Source organism: Typopeltis vanoorti, chromosome 8, assembly GCF_054136105.1.
Source record: "Typopeltis vanoorti isolate ZY-2024b chromosome 8, IOZ_Tvanoo_1.0, whole genome shotgun sequence".
NCBI classification, from domain to species: domain Eukaryota; kingdom Metazoa; phylum Arthropoda; class Arachnida; order Uropygi; family Thelyphonidae; genus Typopeltis; species Typopeltis vanoorti.
In genome coordinates this window covers 35544721-35566157 of record NC_143556.1, presented here as the reverse complement: position 1 = coordinate 35566157, position 21437 = coordinate 35544721, and the positions used below count along the sequence as shown (strand labels likewise).

The 21437-nt window shown below is 33.6% G+C and overlaps 1 protein-coding gene across 1 annotated transcript in view; it reads right to left on the bottom strand.

Annotated features, from left to right (window-relative positions):
* Nucleotides 1–21437, bottom strand: part of LOC150103928 (tRNA wybutosine-synthesizing protein 3 homolog) — a 54840-nt gene that overhangs the window by 17584 nt on the left and 15819 nt on the right. Inside the window, exons 3-4 of the mRNA XM_090397013.1 lie at nucleotides 16192–16290; nucleotides 3792–3863 (exon numbers count right to left, since the gene is read on the bottom strand). Of these exons, the coding sequence (XP_090253139.1) occupies nucleotides 3792–3863; nucleotides 16192–16290 (171 nt within the window). The remainder of the gene's footprint in view (nucleotides 1–3791; nucleotides 3864–16191; nucleotides 16291–21437) is intronic.

The following is a 21437-nucleotide window of genomic DNA, read 5'->3' as shown; positions in this document are numbered from 1 at the left end:
TATCTTTAGAAGCTATTTCTCATTGTGATTATATTTTCATATAATCACAATGAGACACTTCTTATTTTGTAGAAAGGATGGCTATCTTTCGGTGATCTTATAAACTTTTGAATAGTCTCAACGGGTTTGAAGGTTACTCTGATATTATATGGTTTTAGAAGAAGAGCTAATTTTCTGGATATGGCACTAACAAATGGGATTCTTATAGAGCTGATGTATTGGGTTTCATTTTGTTGTCTTTGCGGTATGTCACTAAATAGAATCTTGTTGATGATTCTTGTAGGGTAGCCATTCAGGGATAGATCTTTGGATATTTTCATTAATTCTTCTTGTAGGTTGCCAGGGTCTGTGGTACACTTTATAGCTTTTTTTTTGAGCATATGGATAATGCTGAGTTTCTGGGATATGTGGTGAGATGAGTTGAAATGGAGGTAGCGTCCAGTGTTAATAGGTTTTCTATATACTGACAAGTTGATGCTCTTGTCAGTTTATTTCTTAATAAGGATGTCTAGGAATGGAAGTTTATTATCTTTTTATAGTTCCAATGTGAACTTGATGGTGTTGTGGAAGCAATTAATTTTGTTTAGATAATCTATTAATTCTTCTTTTTTGTGATTCCAAATGATGAAGATGTCGTCAACATACCTAAACCATGTAGTTGGTTTTGGGGTAATTTGGGATAAAATTTGAGTTTCTAGATTTTCTAAGAATAGGTCGGCACAAGAAGGAGAGAGAGGGCTACCCATGGCTAACCCAGTGAGTTGTTTGTAGTAGGTTTTTTGCCATGTAAAATAATTTGAAGTTAAGCAATGCTTGAACAACTTGTCAATGTTGTGTGGGAACAAATTTTTTAAGATGTCAATGACTTCTGAAACTGGGATATTTGTGAACAGAGATGTGACATCCAGGCTAGCCATAATATTATCTTCAGAGAAACTGATGTTTTTTAATTTCTACAAGAAATGTTGGGAGTTCTTGATATAAGAATCCGTGTTGTGAATGTGTTCTTGTAACATTTTGGCTAGATATTTTGATAGTCTGTAAGTAGGGGAATGAATACCATCCACTATTGGATGTAATGGTGTGCCTTCTTTATGGAATTTTGGAACACCATATAGTCTTGGAGTTAACGGATGCATAGATTTTAGTTTTTTGATTAAGTCCATAGGCCAGTTAGTCATATCACATAATAGTTCATTGGTATCAAGATGGTTTTTGTGAGTAGGATCTGTGTTAAGAACAACATAGACAGATGTGTCCGATAATATATTATTGATCTTTTCCTCATATTCCGTACTATTTAAGATGACAGTGTTGTTGCGCTTGTCTGCTCTCAGTATAATGATTTCTTTGTTATTCCTTAATTTCAGTAATACTTTTCTTTCCATTGTGCTAGATTTGATGTGAGAATATCTTGAGGGAGCAGAGAGGATTACACTGCTTTTTAATCGTAAGTCATTGGCTATTGTGTGTGGAAATAATGAAAAGGCTTTCTCTAAGTTGCAGATAAAGTCCATTTTTGGAATAGTAGTTGGTTTCAAGGCAAAATTGAATCATTTTTTGAGAATAGAAATCTCTGGTTTTGTTAAGATGTGATTAGATTGGTTCACAATAACTTGGTTGTCAGGTAGGGAAGGTTTGGAGTTTATGTGATTATCATATAGTGCATTAAATTTTTAATTTGTGTCTTTTTACTTTGATTGAAAGTTTTTGTATATCTTTTTTGAATCATGTTGTCCAAAAGTTGCCAAGGTTTCTTCATCTAGGATATTAGAAATGTCTGTGAATAAGTCATAGCATTGGGAGTCTATTTGATTGAGTATGAATCTTGAATGACAAATTCTTTCTCTAAGTAGAGTGAATGCTGTATTGAAGTAAACGATATTAGCTTTTTTTTGACTTAAAAAGTTGTTTTTGGGGAAGAAATTTTGGTATAACATTGTTGTCGCGACACCTTTTCAAGAATGTCAAATGGTTCAAATACCTAGCCTTTCTACATTTTAAACACACACATGCACATGTGTATTTTTGCTTATTTTTTGTATTTATTTTTTATGAAGACCAAACATGGAACTTTTTCAAGCCACTTTAGGCCTCTAATAAATAGAGCAGTGGTCTTGCACCAGGCAGACCACTTGCTCTACTTATTGAAATTAAAATAAATTTCACATCTCCACTTCCTTGTCATATTAGACAAAATGATTCATTATTGTTAAGTAACTTTTTTATAAACTTTATTAAGAAAAGAAGATAGGATTAACCATCTTATCATTTTGACAGTGATGAGATGATCAATCCTATCTTTGTAATCCTTGTGCTAGGATGTGTGTTTTGCAGAAGGAAACTGCCACCTCTGCAGAGACTAGATAACTGGTCTTCAGTTCAAAATTCCTTATGAATGCTCCTTGATGGTTTTGAGCTGAAGTTTTTTCACTCAAAGGATGTTATCACTACCTATACTTCAGAGACACATGGCAGATATCAAGCTTATTGACAGATTCATATGACAGAAATGATTCAAGGAAATTCAAATAGCAAAATATATTTAGATTTTGCTATCTTGTATCAAAACTTCTATATGCCTGTCCGATGTAATTAATACCGCAAGAACAAGGTATGAATAAACTCCGGAGTATTTGTAGAAAGGATGGCTATCTTTCGGTGATCTTATAAACTTTTGAATTGTCTCAACGGGTTTGAAGGTTACTCTGATATTATATGGTTTTAGAAGAAGAGCTAATTTTCTGGATATGGCACTAACAAATACAAGAAAGAAAGAACACATAGGCTATGTAAGGAATAACAGACAGGATACATCAGGCCTTTCTTTACACTTTGCCTCTACCAACCATAATATTGAATGGGATATGAGTCATATGCCCTACATAGAAGACAATTACCATTCCAGAACATTTAAAGAAGCTGCTACAGTCGCCCGTTCAACAGGTAACTTAAATAAGAATCAAGGCCTAATCTTACCAGATATATGGAAAACTCTAATCAGATCATTTAACCAAAAAGAAATGAACTTACATGAAAATTACATTAAATATCTCAACAAATAAAACGTGCTTGCGATACGTGTATTATATCATTGTATCATGCACAGTTATAACTTTATTTAATTTTTTAGAATTGTCGGTTAGTTTCCCAGTTTTTGTTACTTTCTATTGCTTCCCAGTGTATTCCTTTGAAAATGCTGACAGATATCAGTCAGTAAAACGTTGGATATTAAACTAATATTTACTTGACTAACATACAGAATTAAGTCTTTAATTATGTTTTTTATACTTACACCTAAACTGTTTCTGTCATATTGGAGTGTTTATCAGTGATAAACATGAAAAAAGGGTCCAAGTAATTTCTGATATGGAAATATATCACTCTGAGAAAATATGGTTCCTGAAAGTATTCAGGAACCATATTTTATTGCTTTGATGGGTTCATGAATTATCACAAAAGCAAGTAAGCAATTTTTCTCTCAATCTAAGTGTGAACAATCAGCTTAAAAACATGCTGTTTTAAAAGTAAAACACTCTTTTGGGAATCAGTATATATGACTGATGAATAACAAGTTTACTAACAAGTTTTCATTAATGATGCAGTCAATACCAAACAAGCATTGCATTTCAACATGCAGATCACTTAAATGTATGCACAACAAAATGAACACTTCACATTAAAAAAAAAAAAAAAAATTCAAATTTGTGTTTATAATTTTTTTCTCATTTTAGACTGGCAAACAAAAAATAATATTTTTAGAAGAAAACAATATCACAAAAGGTACTTACAACGGTTATTCTACCCGTGTTGCCTACTGTTATTCCAGAATTTCTAAATCCTGATGCAACAGCTACTGCATGCTTAAATGAAAAAAAAAAAAAAAAATTACAAAATTATATACATATAAAAGAAAAGGTTTTGCATTCAATAAGTTATGTATTTTCTAAATTTCATTCACTATTTAGAAAATATAATATATAAGCAAAAGAACCAAGTTCCTTATGCATCTATATAAGGAACAAGGAAATTAATTTCATATTTTACTTAAAAAATATCTATAAACTGGCAGGCACATTGGTATCTTAAAATCACTAATTTTTTGTCAAGTACTATCTAATTATCATTGCTCTGTATCTTTTTTTAAAACTTCATCATCATCCAATTCCTGCCATGTACCCTCAAGGGGTGTACAGGATGTGATAGTACTACATGAAAAAAATTATATCATTACTAATTTCCTATCTACAATTTTCCTCCAAATCAGTCTGTTACTTGTCAAGACTCCAACATTATCAGATCTTATATTTCTATCGTCTAAGGCACTTTGTACCGTATCAATCCACCTATATCTTGGTCTTCCTCTGGGTCGTTTTCCTGCCAACCTGGCAGAGAACACTTGTTTTGCTAATCTTTCCTCTCCCATTCTATTTAAATGACCATACCACCTGAGATTAGCTCTGCTAACGCATTCCTGGATGCTGACAATGTCAAGTTCTTTCCTAATATCCTCATTTTTAATATGATATTGCCATTGATGCCATCTGTTCACGCCTCTAATCTTTCTCAGGACTCTCATATCTGCGGTCTCTAGTCTTTGGTCAAGTGTTTTACTTCTGACCCAGCTCTCAGATCCATAAGTTAAAACTGGTTTGAACACTGTCTTGTATACAGCTAATTTAGTGTTCCTACTAATTTCTCTCTTATTCCATATGAATTTATTCAATTGACTTCCCACCATACCAGCTTTGCTGATTCTGTTGTCTATTTCTATATTTAATTTACCATCTTCAGTAAAAATCGTGCCTAAGTAACTGAAATGTTTCACTTGTTCCACAGGTTCTCCATTCACAACACAGTTGACATTTTCAATGATTCTGCCTATTTTCATTGTCTTTGTCTTTTTATTGCTGACCTTCATACCATATCTATTACAACAGCTATTCAATTTAGTCAGAGAATCTTGCAGACTTGTAGCGGATTTATTTAGAAGTATAACATCATCCGCATAAAGCAAAGCGCTGACATTAACACCTCCAATTTTGATATCATTTTTAATACCACTTTCCTTCATAATGTGATCCATATAGATAATGAATAACAGAGGGGATAATCCACATCCTTGTCTCACACCAGATTTAACATTAAACCATCTTCCTGTACTTCCTTCAATTCTAACTGCTGACTTACAACTCAAAAGTTAAAAGTTAACTGCTTCTAATGTACAAAAATCTTTCTCATGCAGTTTTAATCATATGCACAAGGCAAGAATGAATAGATAAACTTAACTCCATCAAAAGACAATTAGTCTTCTAAGTGCCATTTATAGTACTAAGTGTAATTAAAAAGACATTAGTTAGGGTGTGACTTTTTTCTTTTATGTGCTGAACTGGTTCAATAAATTAAATGCAATTTCCTAGAAGTAAAAACACTGGGATATAAAAGCAGAGATTATACAAGCAATTAGGTATTCCTCCTTGTAATGTCAATAATGTAAATTATCATTTAAACAATTCAAACTTGAACAATCTATCAATTCATTCAAATAATGATCTGAGTAATGTATTTAAACCATAAATGTGAGATAATGAAAGTTTAGTGATGAGTTAATTTTAAATGATGTACGTAAATTATTGCAAAGACTATTAACATTTATCCCATGCTTTTCTCAAACTGAAAGAAGTTACAAACTACACTTAAGCTTGACTTTGTGAAAACTGGTCAAAGCCAAAATTCCTGTGATAACTGAAAACATTCCAATATAAAATTTTTATTATCTAAGGAAGCTTCATATATCAATCAGTTCACTTTCAAAAGTTTTATTTCTTCTTCCTTAAACACCACTTCTACTAAATTGAGTTGAACAGAGCTTTGATGCCAGTTACCATTCAGCTATCTGCTGATGAGGGATGTTGGTCACACACATATTATGCAATTCAAATTCAAACACTATGCAGATGCATACAAACACTATGCATCTGCATAGTGTTTGTATGCATATACAATACAAGCCAGTTGACTTGTTTTGTAAGAAGACAATTTTACAGCCTCTGTTGAAATTAGCAATGCCTAGTTTTAGTTTTGTTTTTAGAGTGAAAGTTACTTTTATTCTGAAGGTAAAAAGCAGGATAAAAACATCGTTTCCCACTAAAGATAAACTTCCTTCTCTCTCAGCTACCTATTCTCCCTATTCCCCCATCATTCTCTGTCATAAACAGTGCTTTTATTGGGATGGTATGCAACAGTACAGTATACCAGCATGTTTATATTAACAGCAACATTTTGACATATGGTACTATGTAAATGTGTAAAAAATTACACATTTACCATGTGTAATTTTCTGACACACACACACACACACGCAATCGTGACTTTTGCTTTTCTTTTGTGCCTCTTCAACAACACTTTCATATCTTCTCTGATACCACATTATATCCTTTCAAGTTTTGTTCTGGCTAATACATGTCTATCACTTGGTTTACTGTTTGCAGATAGCCTCAGTCATATCATGACTCTTCACTCTCAGAAAACATGCTTTGTTCTTTATTTACTAGCCTAGCACAGCCCTAACCACAGACTCATCATACATCACTATATCCTTTTCTCTTTTCTGCTCAGTCACACATCCAGTTTTTTTTTTGTTATTTTTCTGATATTTTGTCTCCTTTCTTAACTTCGCTATACCTACTAAATGGTTTTCCATTTAGTAGATATCAAGTAATTGTCTAAGACATGATGTTTCTATCATCACATCAAGATTAATGGGTAGGTTGGTTAGGAATAGAATACAGGACTGGATTGATGGATGTAGAATCTTAATGATACTCAATGCAGGTATGTGAATGATAAGTCTTATTTCAGCAATCTGCTTATATTTTATGATAAGAGGACAATAAATGAAGGGGAGATACATATTATTATTGATGGGAACCTCAATGGAGTCTAAAAATTCATCACAAGAGATCCATATTATCCATATAATATTTATCATACTCTCCTTCAATGAATTCACCAACAAAGCACTCACAGCAGACTCTGGCAACCAAATCCACTCAATCACCACTTTTCAAGTAAGACACTCATCGATTTCCAGGGAGTACTCCTTGTTCTATCTCCTCTAGCCAAATGCTGAAAAATTTCCTCTGCATCAATTCTTCTAGCAACTTAAATATTTCTATCATATCCTTTCTCTTTCACTTATTAATCAGCTTTTGCAATCCACAAATCCTTAAATCTAACTTCATAGGGAGAACACCATAAATTATTTGCCTCTGTACTCTTTCCACCACTTTCTCAGGTGACTGGATGCAGAGTAATCAAAATATGGCCATAGTAAAGACATATGTCTGGTTGTTAGTGTTTTTAGTTCAATAACCAAGTAACCCTAAGAGATACCTTGGTCACTTCTGCAACATGTCCTCTGAACTTCAACTCCCTTTCCAAAATTTACTGGTAAAGCAAAGTTTTCTATCGATATTTTGGTTAAAGAAAAACATTTTAATGCATGCGGTAATAATTTTATTATCGATTAATTTTGAAAAATACGATTTCTTATTTGAATAAACTCTTTGGACTTATAATGAGCCACATGTTAATGTTAGCAGAAGAATGATTGCATTAACTTTATAGTGATAATAACTGGTAAAGTGAAAGCAGCTGTTCTCAAACTTTGTGATCTCAGGATCCATTTATACCCTTAAAAATTATTAAGGATCCCAAAGGACTTTTGTTAATGTGGGTTATATCTATTGATATTTACCACATCAAAATTAAAACTGAGAAATTATTAATTAATTAAAAAATAACAATAATAAGTCCGTTACATGTTAACATAACATTTTTTAATGAAAAACAACATTTTCAAAAACAAAAAATTAGCAAGAAGAATGGTATTGTTTTACATTTTTGCAAATCTCTTTAGTGTCTGGCTTAATAAAGGACAGCTGGATTCTAATACCTGTTTCTGCATTCAATCTACTGTGATATGTTGTTTTGGTTGAAGTACGAGGGTAGTCTGAAAAGTTCTCGGCCTAACAATGAAAAAACAAATTTATAATTTGAAAATAATTTTTATTTTTCAACATAATCTCCCTTAAGACTAATACACTTATTCCAGCGATGCTCCAGCACCATTATCCTGTCCCTGTAGTGGTTCTCAGTAAGATCTGTAAAATACCCCTCTACAGCTACAATCACCTGTTGATTCGAAGAAAAACATTGATCAGCTAGAAAGAGTTTTAGTTTTGGGAAGAGATAGAAATCAGAGGGAACCAAATCTGGGCAATAGGGTGAATGTTCCAACAATTCATAGTGCAGATCCCTTGATTTTCCCATTACCAAAACACTTTTGTGGGCAGGTGGATTGTCCTGATGAAAGATGATTTTTTTTCTTCCGCAAACCAGGTCTTTTCTCACAAAATTTTTCATCTAGTCTGGTTAAAAGATCAGAATAATATTCCCTGGTTATTGTTTTACCCTTCTCAAGATAATTAATAAACAAAATGCCATTAGCATCCCAAAACACTGATGCCAGAACAACCAGCTTCTGTCCACTGTTTTGAGTGCTGTTTGGATTTTCGTGTGTAATGGTGAATCCAAGTCTCATCTATAGTAATAAATGCACACAAAATCAGTTTTATTCTTGTTAAAATGCTCCAAGCACCGCTCAGAGATTTTCATACGAGTGCGTTTTTGATCTGCTGTGAGCAAGCATGGCACCCATCTTGTGCAAAGTTTTTTCATATGCAATTGTTCATGCAAAATATATCCTACACGTTCTTTTGAAATGCCTATAGTCTCAGCAATTTCACACACTTTGACTCACCAGTCATCCAATACCATATTATACCATACTTGATCAATGATTTCTGGTGTTGTTACACTGTTTGGATGTCCTTCATGTGGATCAACTTCAAGGCCGGTATGGCCACATTTAAACTTGGCAGCCCATTTCTTAATTGTCGAAAACGAAAAAGAAAAGTACCCATAAACTTTTATGAACTTCGAATGAATTTCTTTTGGCGTTAAACCTTCTTTTATAAAGAATTTTATAATCATATACTCAATTTCGATACTCAATTTTATCCATTTCAAGGGATACAGACAACACTTTTGCTTCAAACAGATGTATAAAACAAACTACTTGATAGAATGACTTGCAATTTCACAAGTGCTTATGACAGATGTACCAACTTAGAAAAAAAAAATCTTGCTGATTGTGTCGCCATCTATGGTCGAGGGAGAGAACTTTTCAGACCATCCTCGTATATCTGTGTGAGGCTGGATTTTCTTTATATACGAGGGTGGTCTGAAAAGTTCTCTCCCTGGACCATTGGAAAAGGGAGGATTATTTTAATAGCCTTTTCAGATAATTGTAGATATTCTTCTTTGACACTACACCAAAACTCAGCAAGTGGTCATTTCTCAAAGGTTAGTTGCAATGTGGAATCTGAAACTATATTAATGAACTTTTTGTACTCTGTTACATTAAAATCCATTAATCTATCTTGCACTCTGAATTGATCTTTTATCTATGCATGATTTTGTAACATCATGCATTGGTCATTTGCAAAATATTGGTTCACTGAGTTATGCAGATCTTCTAGATATTGACACATTTCATTACACAATTTCATTTGTTACATTTGTTAATACTCAATTACATTTGTTAATATCGCCACCAACCTCTTCATAAAAGTTTCAGTATTGAGAAGCTGTCAAGCTTATGGTGGCAGATATAAGATTTCAAAATTCTAATTTTCACTTGAAAGCTTGAAATTTATCACTGGCAATAAATACTGTCAGCTGTTTTCCTTGAAGTGACAGGCTCACTTCATTCATTTTCAAAAAAATGTCTACTAACTACTCAAGTCTGAATTAAAAGTTTGTCTGTAAATCATTATTTTAAGTAAAAATGGTGTTCTAAGAAAAAAAGCAGTTAGTTCAGCTCGCAACTCAAACAATCATACAAATGCTTTCCCTTGAGACAGCCACTGTACATCGGTATGCGGCAGAAGTGCTTTATGATTGATAAATATTATTAATAAATATTAATAATATTAACATTAATATTAAAATACATAGTAATAATATTAATAATTGTGATTGATTCATCAAGGATATTCTTAAGTAGACTAGAATTTATTTTATTGTATTTTTATTTTTACTGCGAGTTCCTGGCAATGAAAAATACAATGATTACTAGTACAGTTTGGTGTACACTCATGACAGAGAGGGAGAATGAGAATAAAAAATTAGAATGAGAATGACAAAAACAGCCTTAGTTCATTATAACAACAGTTTTGATCTTGTAAATCCCCTAAAATGGTCTCAGGGATCCCAGGAGTCTGTAGACCACATTTTGAGAATCATTAAATTAAAGTATCAAAGTTGCAAAAATCCTTATAGGCTGCTATAACAAATCAAGTCAAGTATGACTCATAGTAATGTGAGTCAATGTATGTAACCATGACAAATCAGATATATTAATTCTGACAGTGTACACTAAAGACAAAATTATATTCAGTGATTCGCTGTTCTGAATGAATGTTGAGAGAGAGAAGTGAGAAGGAAGCAATTGATTGTTTACATATGGTGTCAAATAGTGAAAAGTCAAAGTTATGAATTAGAATATTTTATGTGATTTGATAAAAGGAGATATTAAAAAGGATTTTGTTTTTGTAGCTATATATAAAAATTCACTATGTCATTATTTTAAACATGCAGTACTGAAGTAAGTGATGCAGTGTATGTGTGTAAGTACTGCTCAAAGAAAAAAAAATCAATGTAGCAGGTGGAATTACTAGCAGCTTACATAACTATGTTAAGAGCTAGCACAAAATAAATTAAGAGAGGAAGAAAAAAAAAACTGATACACCTCCTTCAACTGAAATTTCCATGTTAATGCTAATTTGGATTCTTGATCAAAATTACATCTCTTAACAAAATAATTGATTAATATCTTTCTGCTGTAGAAGCATGAATGACAGCATAGGATTGGTCCTACTCTGCTGTTCAGATCTCCAACAAGGATCAACTTTTTCTTTGTGCTGCTGCCTTCTCTAATGACAAAAAAATTCCTCCACTTTTTCCTTGGTAGAACATTCTTTGGACTATAGCACAAATGAGTATCATCTGATATTTGCACACATCTGATAATGCCTATAGATACAAAATTAATAACGGAAAAAACTCACGTACAAAGATTATTTAATAGTATAATTTTCGCCAGTATGTCACAGGCATCTTCAGTACATATTAAGCCCAAATTAAACAATAACTGACAATTCCAAAAAGCACCACCTAAGTGGCTGGTGTAAGATAACTAAAAAGGTCAATAAATTTCCTTAAAAAAAAAAAAAATCAATACAATAAAAAGTTAGGAAAATTAGCTGATTTGTAAAGTACTATCTCCCATAAAGGGGATAGATGTAAGCCATTGGATCTGTTTAAGTTAGGAGAATGAAGTAGAGTTTCACATGTTTCTTTATAAAGGCGTTCCATGAGGAACTGACTTTTGGGAAGAACTCTTTGTCTTTCTCCAAAGAAACATGTGAAACTCTACTTCATTCTCCTAACTTAAACAGATCCAATGGCTTACGTCTATCGGATAGTACTATCTCCCCTTTATGGGAGATAGTACTTTACAAATCAGCTAATCTTTTCTAACTTTTTATTGCATTGATTTTTTTTTTTTTTTAAAGGAAATTTATTGACCTTTTTAGTTATCTTACACCAGCTACTTAGGTGGCACTTTTTGAAATTGTCAGTTATTGTTTAATTTGAGCTTAATATGTACTGAAGATGCCTGTGACATACAGGCGAAAATTATACTATTAAATAATCTTTGTACGCGAGTTTTTTCCATTATTAATTTTGTATCGATATGTCTACTCATGGTATACCTCTTTTAAAACTTACTGATAATGCCTGCAATTCAAGATTATCTTTGTGTATGCTATTGAAGACTATAGCTTTTCTTTCCTTACCTAATTATCACTGACTGAATATAATATCCTGTGTACTTGTGATTTAGATGAATCTCACCTATTTTTGTCTTCTTTGCTTCAGCAACACCAGTAATGTTCATGTGGCACTTCTCTAACTCTTCTGCCAATTCCACTTCTTTTCCATTGATACTTCTTATGTTTATGGTGCCTATCTTGAATAATGCTGATGTTGTGTTTGAGTTTGTTCTTGTAGCTGACCTTTCACTGCTTCCCTATTGAAAATAACACAGCTTTGTTTAACAAGGCAATACCCCAGCGAGCATGACTTTTTCATCTGGTACCAACTGTCTTTGATTTAAGCCAATACAGAATATATTTTAGTTGGTTAAATCCCAAACTGCCAGACCATTCTCTTCATTCAGTATCCAGGTAGATAACTACTAACAGAGAATGCTACAATGAGTTGAGGATTGAGGCATTCAGTAAGAAGTTTCGATAATTTCCCTGCATTTCTTAAAAGGCTATGGGGAGACATCCTCCCAGTCACTAGGAATGACTCTTGTTCAACCTTCTAAGTTTTACTGTGATGTGGAAACATAAGAGTGTGCAGAGATGATTGACCAAGACAATATATCAAGACTATGAAATACTGGTTATAGGAAAGATTGACAGAATGTAAACTGCATGGTTTGGTGAACAGACACAAAAACGAGATCATGTAGCAGAGATATTTAAGTTAGGGAGGGGATTTTATCGAAATGATACAGAGGGGATTACAAACATGGAAGGCTATACCTGAAAGATATGTAATGGTGTGGTGAAGAAGAGCATGAGAGATGGATGGAAACTGGTGGTGGATGAGGGGAACACATTACCAGAATGTGTTGTGGTTGTTGGATGCATTAAGGAGTTTAAGGTTTGATATGATAAGTATGTTGCAATTTAAATGGGCATCCCTGTGATGAATCTGCTTGCATGAATGGAAGTGATAGAATGCATGGCAGTAATATAATAATATAAGTGTGAAAGAAATGAGAGTGTCTGAGTTGAGTAATGTTATTATTATATCAACCCTCCATAGAATCAGCAGATTCTTCATAGGAATGCCAATTTAAATTGCAACATACTTATCATATCAAACCTTAAACTCCTTAAAGCATCCAAAACCCACAACACATTCTGGGAATGTGTTCCCCTCATCCACCACCACTTTCCATCCAAAAAAATCTCTCTCTCATGCTCTTCTTCACCACACCATTTCCTGCATGTGTCATTTTTTCTTGCATATGTCGCTATTTGCCATGTCAGCTTTTTTTATCTTTCATTAGAAATCTTGATTGCTTTCAAAACCTCATATCCTTCTATCTGTTAATAAACACACATTTCTGACATATCCTCATACCATCCTCTCCTTTCTCCCATAAACTACTCACATTTGCTAACAAATACATTTCACACATTACACTGCATGAAATGACTCTTATAAAAGTTAAACAATAAGCTAATTGCTTCCACTCTTATGTCAAAACATGTACTAATTCAATAAAATAACATTACAGTAATAAATTTAGTTTAATCCTTTATCCAAGTGTGTGAAAACAAAGTTTGCGCCTGAAAGTATCTTCAGGACTGGGGTAAAGTGGTACAACACCGGGCAACTCCTTGCAAAGGTGGAGCAAGCTACCAACACTCCTATCTCAGTATCTCCCATAATGCAAAACACATCTCCTTGCGGATATGTATAATGTTATGCATTAAGGCACCACTTTACCCCAGTCCTGAAGATACTTTTAGGCACAAACTTTGTTTGCACACACTTGGATAAAAGATTAAACTAAATTTATTATAGTCTGACCAAGTGAAAAATAAACTTTCAACATCTTTCTCTAAATCCAGAGTAATTTAATAAAAAGGTGGCACACCATTTGGCAGCTCCTATAGGAGGAGATGACTTTGCTAATGCTTCTCCCTGGTACCCACTTGGGCCTGGCCCACACTGAAGAGACCTCAATAAAGGTCAAAACTAGTCTGGGTAGTGGCCCTTTCCTTAATGCATCCAAAACCCACAACACATTCTGGGAATGTGTTGTGGGTTTTGGTATGTATAATGTGGATATGTATAATGCATAACATTATACATATCCACAATGAGATGTGTTTTGCATTATGGGAGGTACTGAGATAGGAGTGTTGGTAGCTTGCTCCACCTTTGCAAGGAGTTGTCCGTTGATGTACCACTTTACCCCAGTCCTGAAGATACTTTCAGAAGCAAACTTTGTTTGCACACACTTGGATAAAGGATTAAACTATATTTATTATATTATAACATTACAGTAAATTCTCTACTTTCGTTACAGTGAGTATAATGTTTAATCCTTTTCTTAGGCATAATAAAAAACCTCAACTCATTGCAGGAAGCAACTAATGTTACACTAACTTTTCTCATACGCACTCCACTAATCCTACCTCACCAACATATTTTTGTTCGTTAATGACACATGTTCTGATCAGTTTGCAGGAGGGAAAACCTGAATTTCTGGGAGAAGAAATCAGACTAACTGTTTATTGGACCAGAAAACTAATGCAAACAAATACCATATAATAACGAGACTGTGTGTGTCAATAGCGTCACTGCTTGGCAAAGACAGATGACTAAGAGTCAGATTTTGAAGGATTTTAATGCAGTAATATACTATTTAACTTCATAAAGTTTGCTGCCAGCCATATCTACTGGCTGCTTAATGATAATTAATACCATATATATTAAACATTTTGTTTATAATGAAATATATATTTCATTAAAAGACATGCAGAATTATCGACAAACTTGACAGCATTCATATCATCATCATTTAATTTTATCATATGATTTATCAGAAGCATTTTTACCTATTTGTCTAATTTGCAAACTGTATGAACACATTTGGTCACAAAGTTAAGGAATTTTACTTTGTGCCTCCACAGTACATCAGGAAGAATGAGATATGTCCTTGCCTGGAAGCCTTTTTTCATATAGTCCTACCATAGTTACCATGCATCCCTTGAGAGTATATATTAAGTATATATATAATCATGATGATGATTAATTCACCACTGCTGTTTAAAGCTTCAACAAGAATCAGATTCACCTATCTACATATTTTAGCTTCTTAATGATGTGAATCCAGGGTAAGTTTCTAGCATATCTAATACCTTTTATTTGCATGCCATGAGCAGCATAAAATTTTTGTGGGTGGTATGTGATACTACCCAATAAAGGGTTTACAGCCTTTCAGGTATAGTATGATATAAAAATAAAAATGTAATTAATTATATCAAATATATGATAGCAGATGACAGTAAATTAAACTGTCATCTGCACTTGTGTTTAGTTATAATTAACATATGATTGAAAAAAAAAGCATTCGGGTCAGTTAAATACCAATGGACAGCAAAGGGTTATAGTATAAAAAACTCTTTTGTGTACTATGAGTTGCAATATATACAAAAAATCATATCAACGCATGGTTGTAATATCAACATTCTTGGGTGAGTGTGTCCATTTAGTCTAAATCAGTGCTGCCTTTTTTTTTTGGGGGGGGGGGGGTAAAACAATGAGCCAGCACTCATTCCTTGCTAGAAGGAAAATTTGAAAATGAAAAGGATATGAAAAGAAACTAAAAAATTATTTACTGATATTTTAATGTAATAGTGACACAAGTATATAACATGCAATTTATTAAGCACAAATTTAGTGTGTAAGTACATAAAAAAAATAAGTAAAATGTATTACAATAAGTTTTAATAAAAATTTTGTATAGCAAATATTGGGAAAGTTTTATAAAGCAAATATCTTAACAACAGATGCAATGACAAATGCAAATTTCTTTAAATAACTAAACTAATTTGCATACTAGGTAAACATGTAAAAATTTACTGAATATTACAAATTTCTAAATGTACTGCATTCATATGTCATAATCACATGTCACTGTTAATAAAGGTGCCAGTGTGCTGTACCATTCAACACTGGCCTAAACCATTTAGATATTTAAAAGCTGTTTGTTTAAAAAGGCAAACATTACTATTCTTTTCAATAAAAAATAAATTTTAACTGTATCAAACTGGCATAACCTGAAATAAAACTTATGATTAATCAAAATATAAATGATATCTGTTGAAATTCAAATTAAGATAAACAAAAATATAAGTGCATTAGAAAGTAAGATATACTAATACTACAACTTCTTATAAACATACTTACTAGCTTTTGGGCATGTATTAAATCGGCACACTGGACATGAAGTATGCATGGCTCAAATTTAAAAACAGCAGAACCACTGTGACTACTTAAAGCATTCAACTGAAATACAAATATTTAATACAGATTTAAAATATAGCAACATTTTAACATTTGTTTTCCTGTAAAAGTGACTAAGCTATACAAATAGACATCATCATCATCAAATTCCTGACATGTCCCCTCAAGGGGTACATGTCAGGAATTTGATAGTACAGGATATGATAGTACTACATGAAAAATTTACATAATTACTAATTTCCTATCTACAATTTTCCTCCAAATCAGTCTCTTACTTGTCAAGACTCCAACATTATCAGATCTTATATTTTTATTGTCTAAGGCACTTTGTACCATATCCATCCACCTATATTTTGGTCTTCCTCTGGGTCGTTTTCCTGCCAACCTGGCAGAGAACACTTGTTTTGCTGATCTTTCCTCGCCCATTCTGTTTAAGTGACCATACCACCTGAGATTAGCTCTGCTAACGCATTCCTGGATGCTGACAATGTCAAGTTCTTTCCTAATATCCTGGTTTTTAATATGATATTGCCATTGATGCCATCTGTTCACGCCTCTAATCTTTCTCAGGACTCTCATATCTGCGGTCTCTAGTCTTTGGTCAAGTGTTTTACTTCTGACACAGCTCTCAGATCCATAAGTTAAAAGTGGTTTGAACACTGCCTTGTATATAGCTAATTTAGTGTTCCGACTAATTTCTTTCTTATTCCATATGAATTTATTCAATTGACTGCCTACCATACCAGCTTTGTTGATTCTGTTGTCTATTTCCATATTTAATTTACCATCTTCAGTAAAAATCGTGCCTAAGTAGCTGAAATGTTTTACTTGTTCCACAGGTTCACCATTCACAACACAATTGACATTTTAAACAATTCTATCTATTTTCATTGTCTTTTTAATGCTGACCTTCATACCATATCTATTACAACAGTTATTCAATTTATTCAGGGAATCTTGCAAACTTGTAGTGGATTTATTTAGAAGTATAACATCGTCTGCATAAAGCAAAGAGCTGACATCAACATCTCCAATTCTGATATCATGTTTAATACCACTTTCCTTCATAATATGATCCATATAGATAATGAATAACAGAGGGGATAATGTACATCCTTGTCTGACACCAGATTTAACATTAAACCATCTTCCTGTACTTCCTTCAATTCTAACTGCTGACTTACAACTCAAATAAAGACTAAGTATTGCTTGATATAATGCCCCTTCGACACCATATAACTGCAGCGTATTGAATAGCTTCTCTCTTGGCACCTTGTCAAATGCCTTTTCCAGTTCAACAAAACTTAAATACAGATCTCTGTTATATTCCCATGCTTTCTCAACTATTTGTCATAAAGTGAAGATCTGATACTGACAGCCTCTATTTGGCCTGAATCCAGCTTGTTCTTCACCAAGCTTTTCTTCCACAATTCTTCTCAACCGTTTCTCAAGTATACTTGCACATATCTTATCAGGAACACTCAGTAGGGAAATACCTCTGTAATTCTCACATTCAGTTTTATTTCCCTTTTTATATATGGGTACTATTAGAGCTCTACTCCAATCATCAGGAATTTGTCTCTCTGTCCAGGCTTTCTGAACTATGCAGTGCAGCCACTGTAAGACTTTTATAGCACCATACTTCAGCATTTCTGGTCAAATATCATCTATTCCTGCTGCCTTTCCACATTTCAAGCCTTTGATGGCTTTAATTTGATGACACAAATTGACATATATTAAAAAATCATCCTACCATATGAAATAATTATTAACTTCAAACATTTACTATTGCTAATCTTAATCATTTTTAATGGAGAGAAGAAAACAAACGAGGCAATATTAACAAAAAATGATATATATATATATGAAAATGTGCATGAAATATTCTTGAAAAATAGTGATAGAATGACAGTGGAGCTATTTTCGCTTAATCTAGTATAGAATTTTCTAAGTGTGTGTGTGTGTGTGTGTGTGTGTAATTTGCATATATACGAGCAATGATATATTAATACTATCTTTCTGCCATATATATATATATATATATATATATATATATATATAAGCAGTGTATTATGTGTGTGTGTGTGTGTGTGTGTGTGTATACACACACACACACACACACTGCTTGGAAAAAGTCAACAGACCCCACCCCCCATGGACAAAGTGCATTATATCATATCATGAAACAATTTACGTGCTTGTAGCTGGCATAAATTGGAAGAATAGAATTCTCCAAATTTAGTGCAACTGTGTCCAAGTGAAATGGCTATGAGAAGGAACTGACAGAGTTTGAAAGAGACCTCTGTTTGTGGTGCCACAAACATTGAATTCCAAGAGGTATCTGAACATTCTGGATAGTGCAATGCTTCCTACTTTGCGGTTTCTATGGAACTGACCATTGTCTCAGCATGATAATGCATTGTGTCATAAGGCTGCTGTTCTTACTGCATGGTTTATGGACATGAATGTTATTACAGTTGACTTGCCTCCACAAAGCTCTGATCTCAATCCTACTGAACATCTGTGGGATGAACTAGAGCATCAGGTGAGGTCAAGGGATGTCTGCCTCACAACAGTCCAGGACCTCATTACATACCTACAGGAAAAATAGTCTAAAATTTCTATTGATTGCTATTGTATGCTTGTGGAAAGATGGTCCCATTGGATTGCCACAGTCATAGCAGCAAAAGAAGGTTCTACATGTTATTAAGGCGGGCACCATTGGTGTTTGTTCTTCACACTACGGTGACTTCCATTGACTTCTTTGAAAGCAATGTATTCATATATATGAAGTCTATAATTTTAAATGAAGAACCAAAAATGCATGTTGACACGCCATGAATGCATTGCAGGTTTCTTAATATCCTCCATATGTAATGGAATGGAATGTCAGGGAGGATGTCATAATTGCTGTTTATTCACATGCATTTATTATGCATGTGAATAAACAACACTTACCTAAAATCTGTCATATATGCATTACCATCTTAACTGTTATAGGGTTTGTTATTTTCTGAAGATACCTTTTCTTTTTCAAAATTAATTAAGATATCAATTAACAAGTAAGTCAAAGTATCCTTAGAAAGTCTGGAATTAACAAACATTTAACAAAATAAGATATACTCCACTACCACATTGTAAAAGTTACATCAATAATTCTATCCTGTTTTTTTTCAAACAATTATCATACAACTGAAATAACTCTTCTCTTTTTCAGTTTAACATTTGCTTTGCTACCCTATACTTTCCACATAAAATGTTGGTATCAGTCATATTTAGATAAGTAGGCCATATAACTGCCTTATGTGCATCAATGTTAACAGTATATGGGTGCCGTATATTTATATCTAGTATATTTATTTTATAGAAAACTTTCTTAAAAATAAACTTAGTTAAATTTTTGTTTTACGCTATACCTTTTTTAATTTTGTTAATACTCTACGTACATTTTTCCAACTTCATGTTGGAGGCTTAATGGATTTTTTAACAACACTCAAAAAGAATTAAAATAGACTTTAATACTTCCTATATTTCGTCCTAGTCACTAGGACATCTACGGGGATTACAAAAAAATTAATGTTACATATGCACAAATAACAAACAATACTAAGCCCAACCACGTGGGTGACACTAAAGTCCTATCTAGGTAGAGCGCCCTCTAAGGGCAGTCGTAGGTGGCCTGGAATGTAAGGTGGGAACTCTGGTGATGAGTGTTTCCCAAATCTTCGGAAGCTTAATGCACCCATATTTATTGAGATTTGGCTGGTTTTTGAGAGCTGCTGCTGCTTCTAAGAAAAGTCTCTCTTTCTTGAATTTGCTGTGGTGGAGCATGGTGGTTTTCTTCCATGATACTCTGTGGGTGGTGTCCAAAACATGGTCAGCCAAGCCTGAATGGCCATAGTTGTGTTTGAAGATGTAAGACTTGTGTTCCTCTAGACGGATGGATGCTGATCTGCCTGTCTGTCCAAAGTACGCCAGCTTACAGGAACAGGGTACTTTGTAAACTCCAGGCAGAGAGAGAGGTGGGAGCTGATCTTTCGTAGAACGGATAAGGGTAGCCAGTTTGCGGTGGGACTTATATGCTGTGTGTAGATTGTATTGTTTTAGTATCTTGGCTATTTTTTCAGATGTGCCACGGATGTAGGGTATGGTGATGGCATTTTTAAAATCTTGTTGACGAGAAGGAAGGGGAATGGGGGAGGAGTTGATTATTTTTTTGATACTGTGATCGCTGTAGCCATTGGAAAGGAAAGTGCTGTGTATGTGGTTAAGCTCATTAGTGAGGGCGGTTCCACTGGAACAAAGATTGTGGGCTCTCTTGGTAAGAGTTTTAATAATGCCATATTGTTGAGAGGGGTGGTGGTGGGAGAGTTTGTGAATGTATCTGCCTGTGTGTGTGGGTTTTCTGTATACGGTGAAGGTCAGTGTATCATTAGGCAGGCGTGTGACTAAGGTGTCTAGGAAGGGCAAACAATTGTTCTTTTCCTTTTCCATAGTGAACTGGATTCTTGGATGTAGACTATTGAGATGACTGAGGAAGGAGTCTAACGTGTCTGGGCCATGAGGCCAAATAGAGAACACGTCATCTACATATCTTAGCCAGATAGAAGGTTTGACTCAGCCCCACTCAAACCTTGAGTGAGTTGAAGAAAAATCTGAACTTCATGGTGGATTCAATGAAGGTAGAGGAAGTCCTGGAAAAATACAAAGCATATCAAAGCTCACAGGAAATAAGTCAATATACGCCCTGAGAGATTACAGAAAAAATGTAAGAAAACTAAGTAATGTGTAAATATAGCTAATTGTGTAACGCTATTGAAAAAGCTTAGAAATGGAGTAAAAATTACTGTAAAAGAAATCAAAAATGAAAAAAGTGACATAAAAACTGAGAACAACATGTTAACCTCAGTTTTAAAGATTATTAAAGAAAATAAGAAGTGACAGAACAGTGGTAGAAAACATTCAAGAATGTAACCAAAAGTTCATAATCTACACTTGAGATAGAAAAAGCCATTAAAAAACCTGCAACTGCAGTAAGATGATAGTTCATTAAAAATGCTCAAATATGGACTTATAAAAGTATTATTAATAATGTTAAAATTATTAATATTAATTAAAAGTATTATTACACTAGCTGAAAGTGCATAATTGAGAATGACAGCTCATAAGGAAAAATTCCACATGACTGG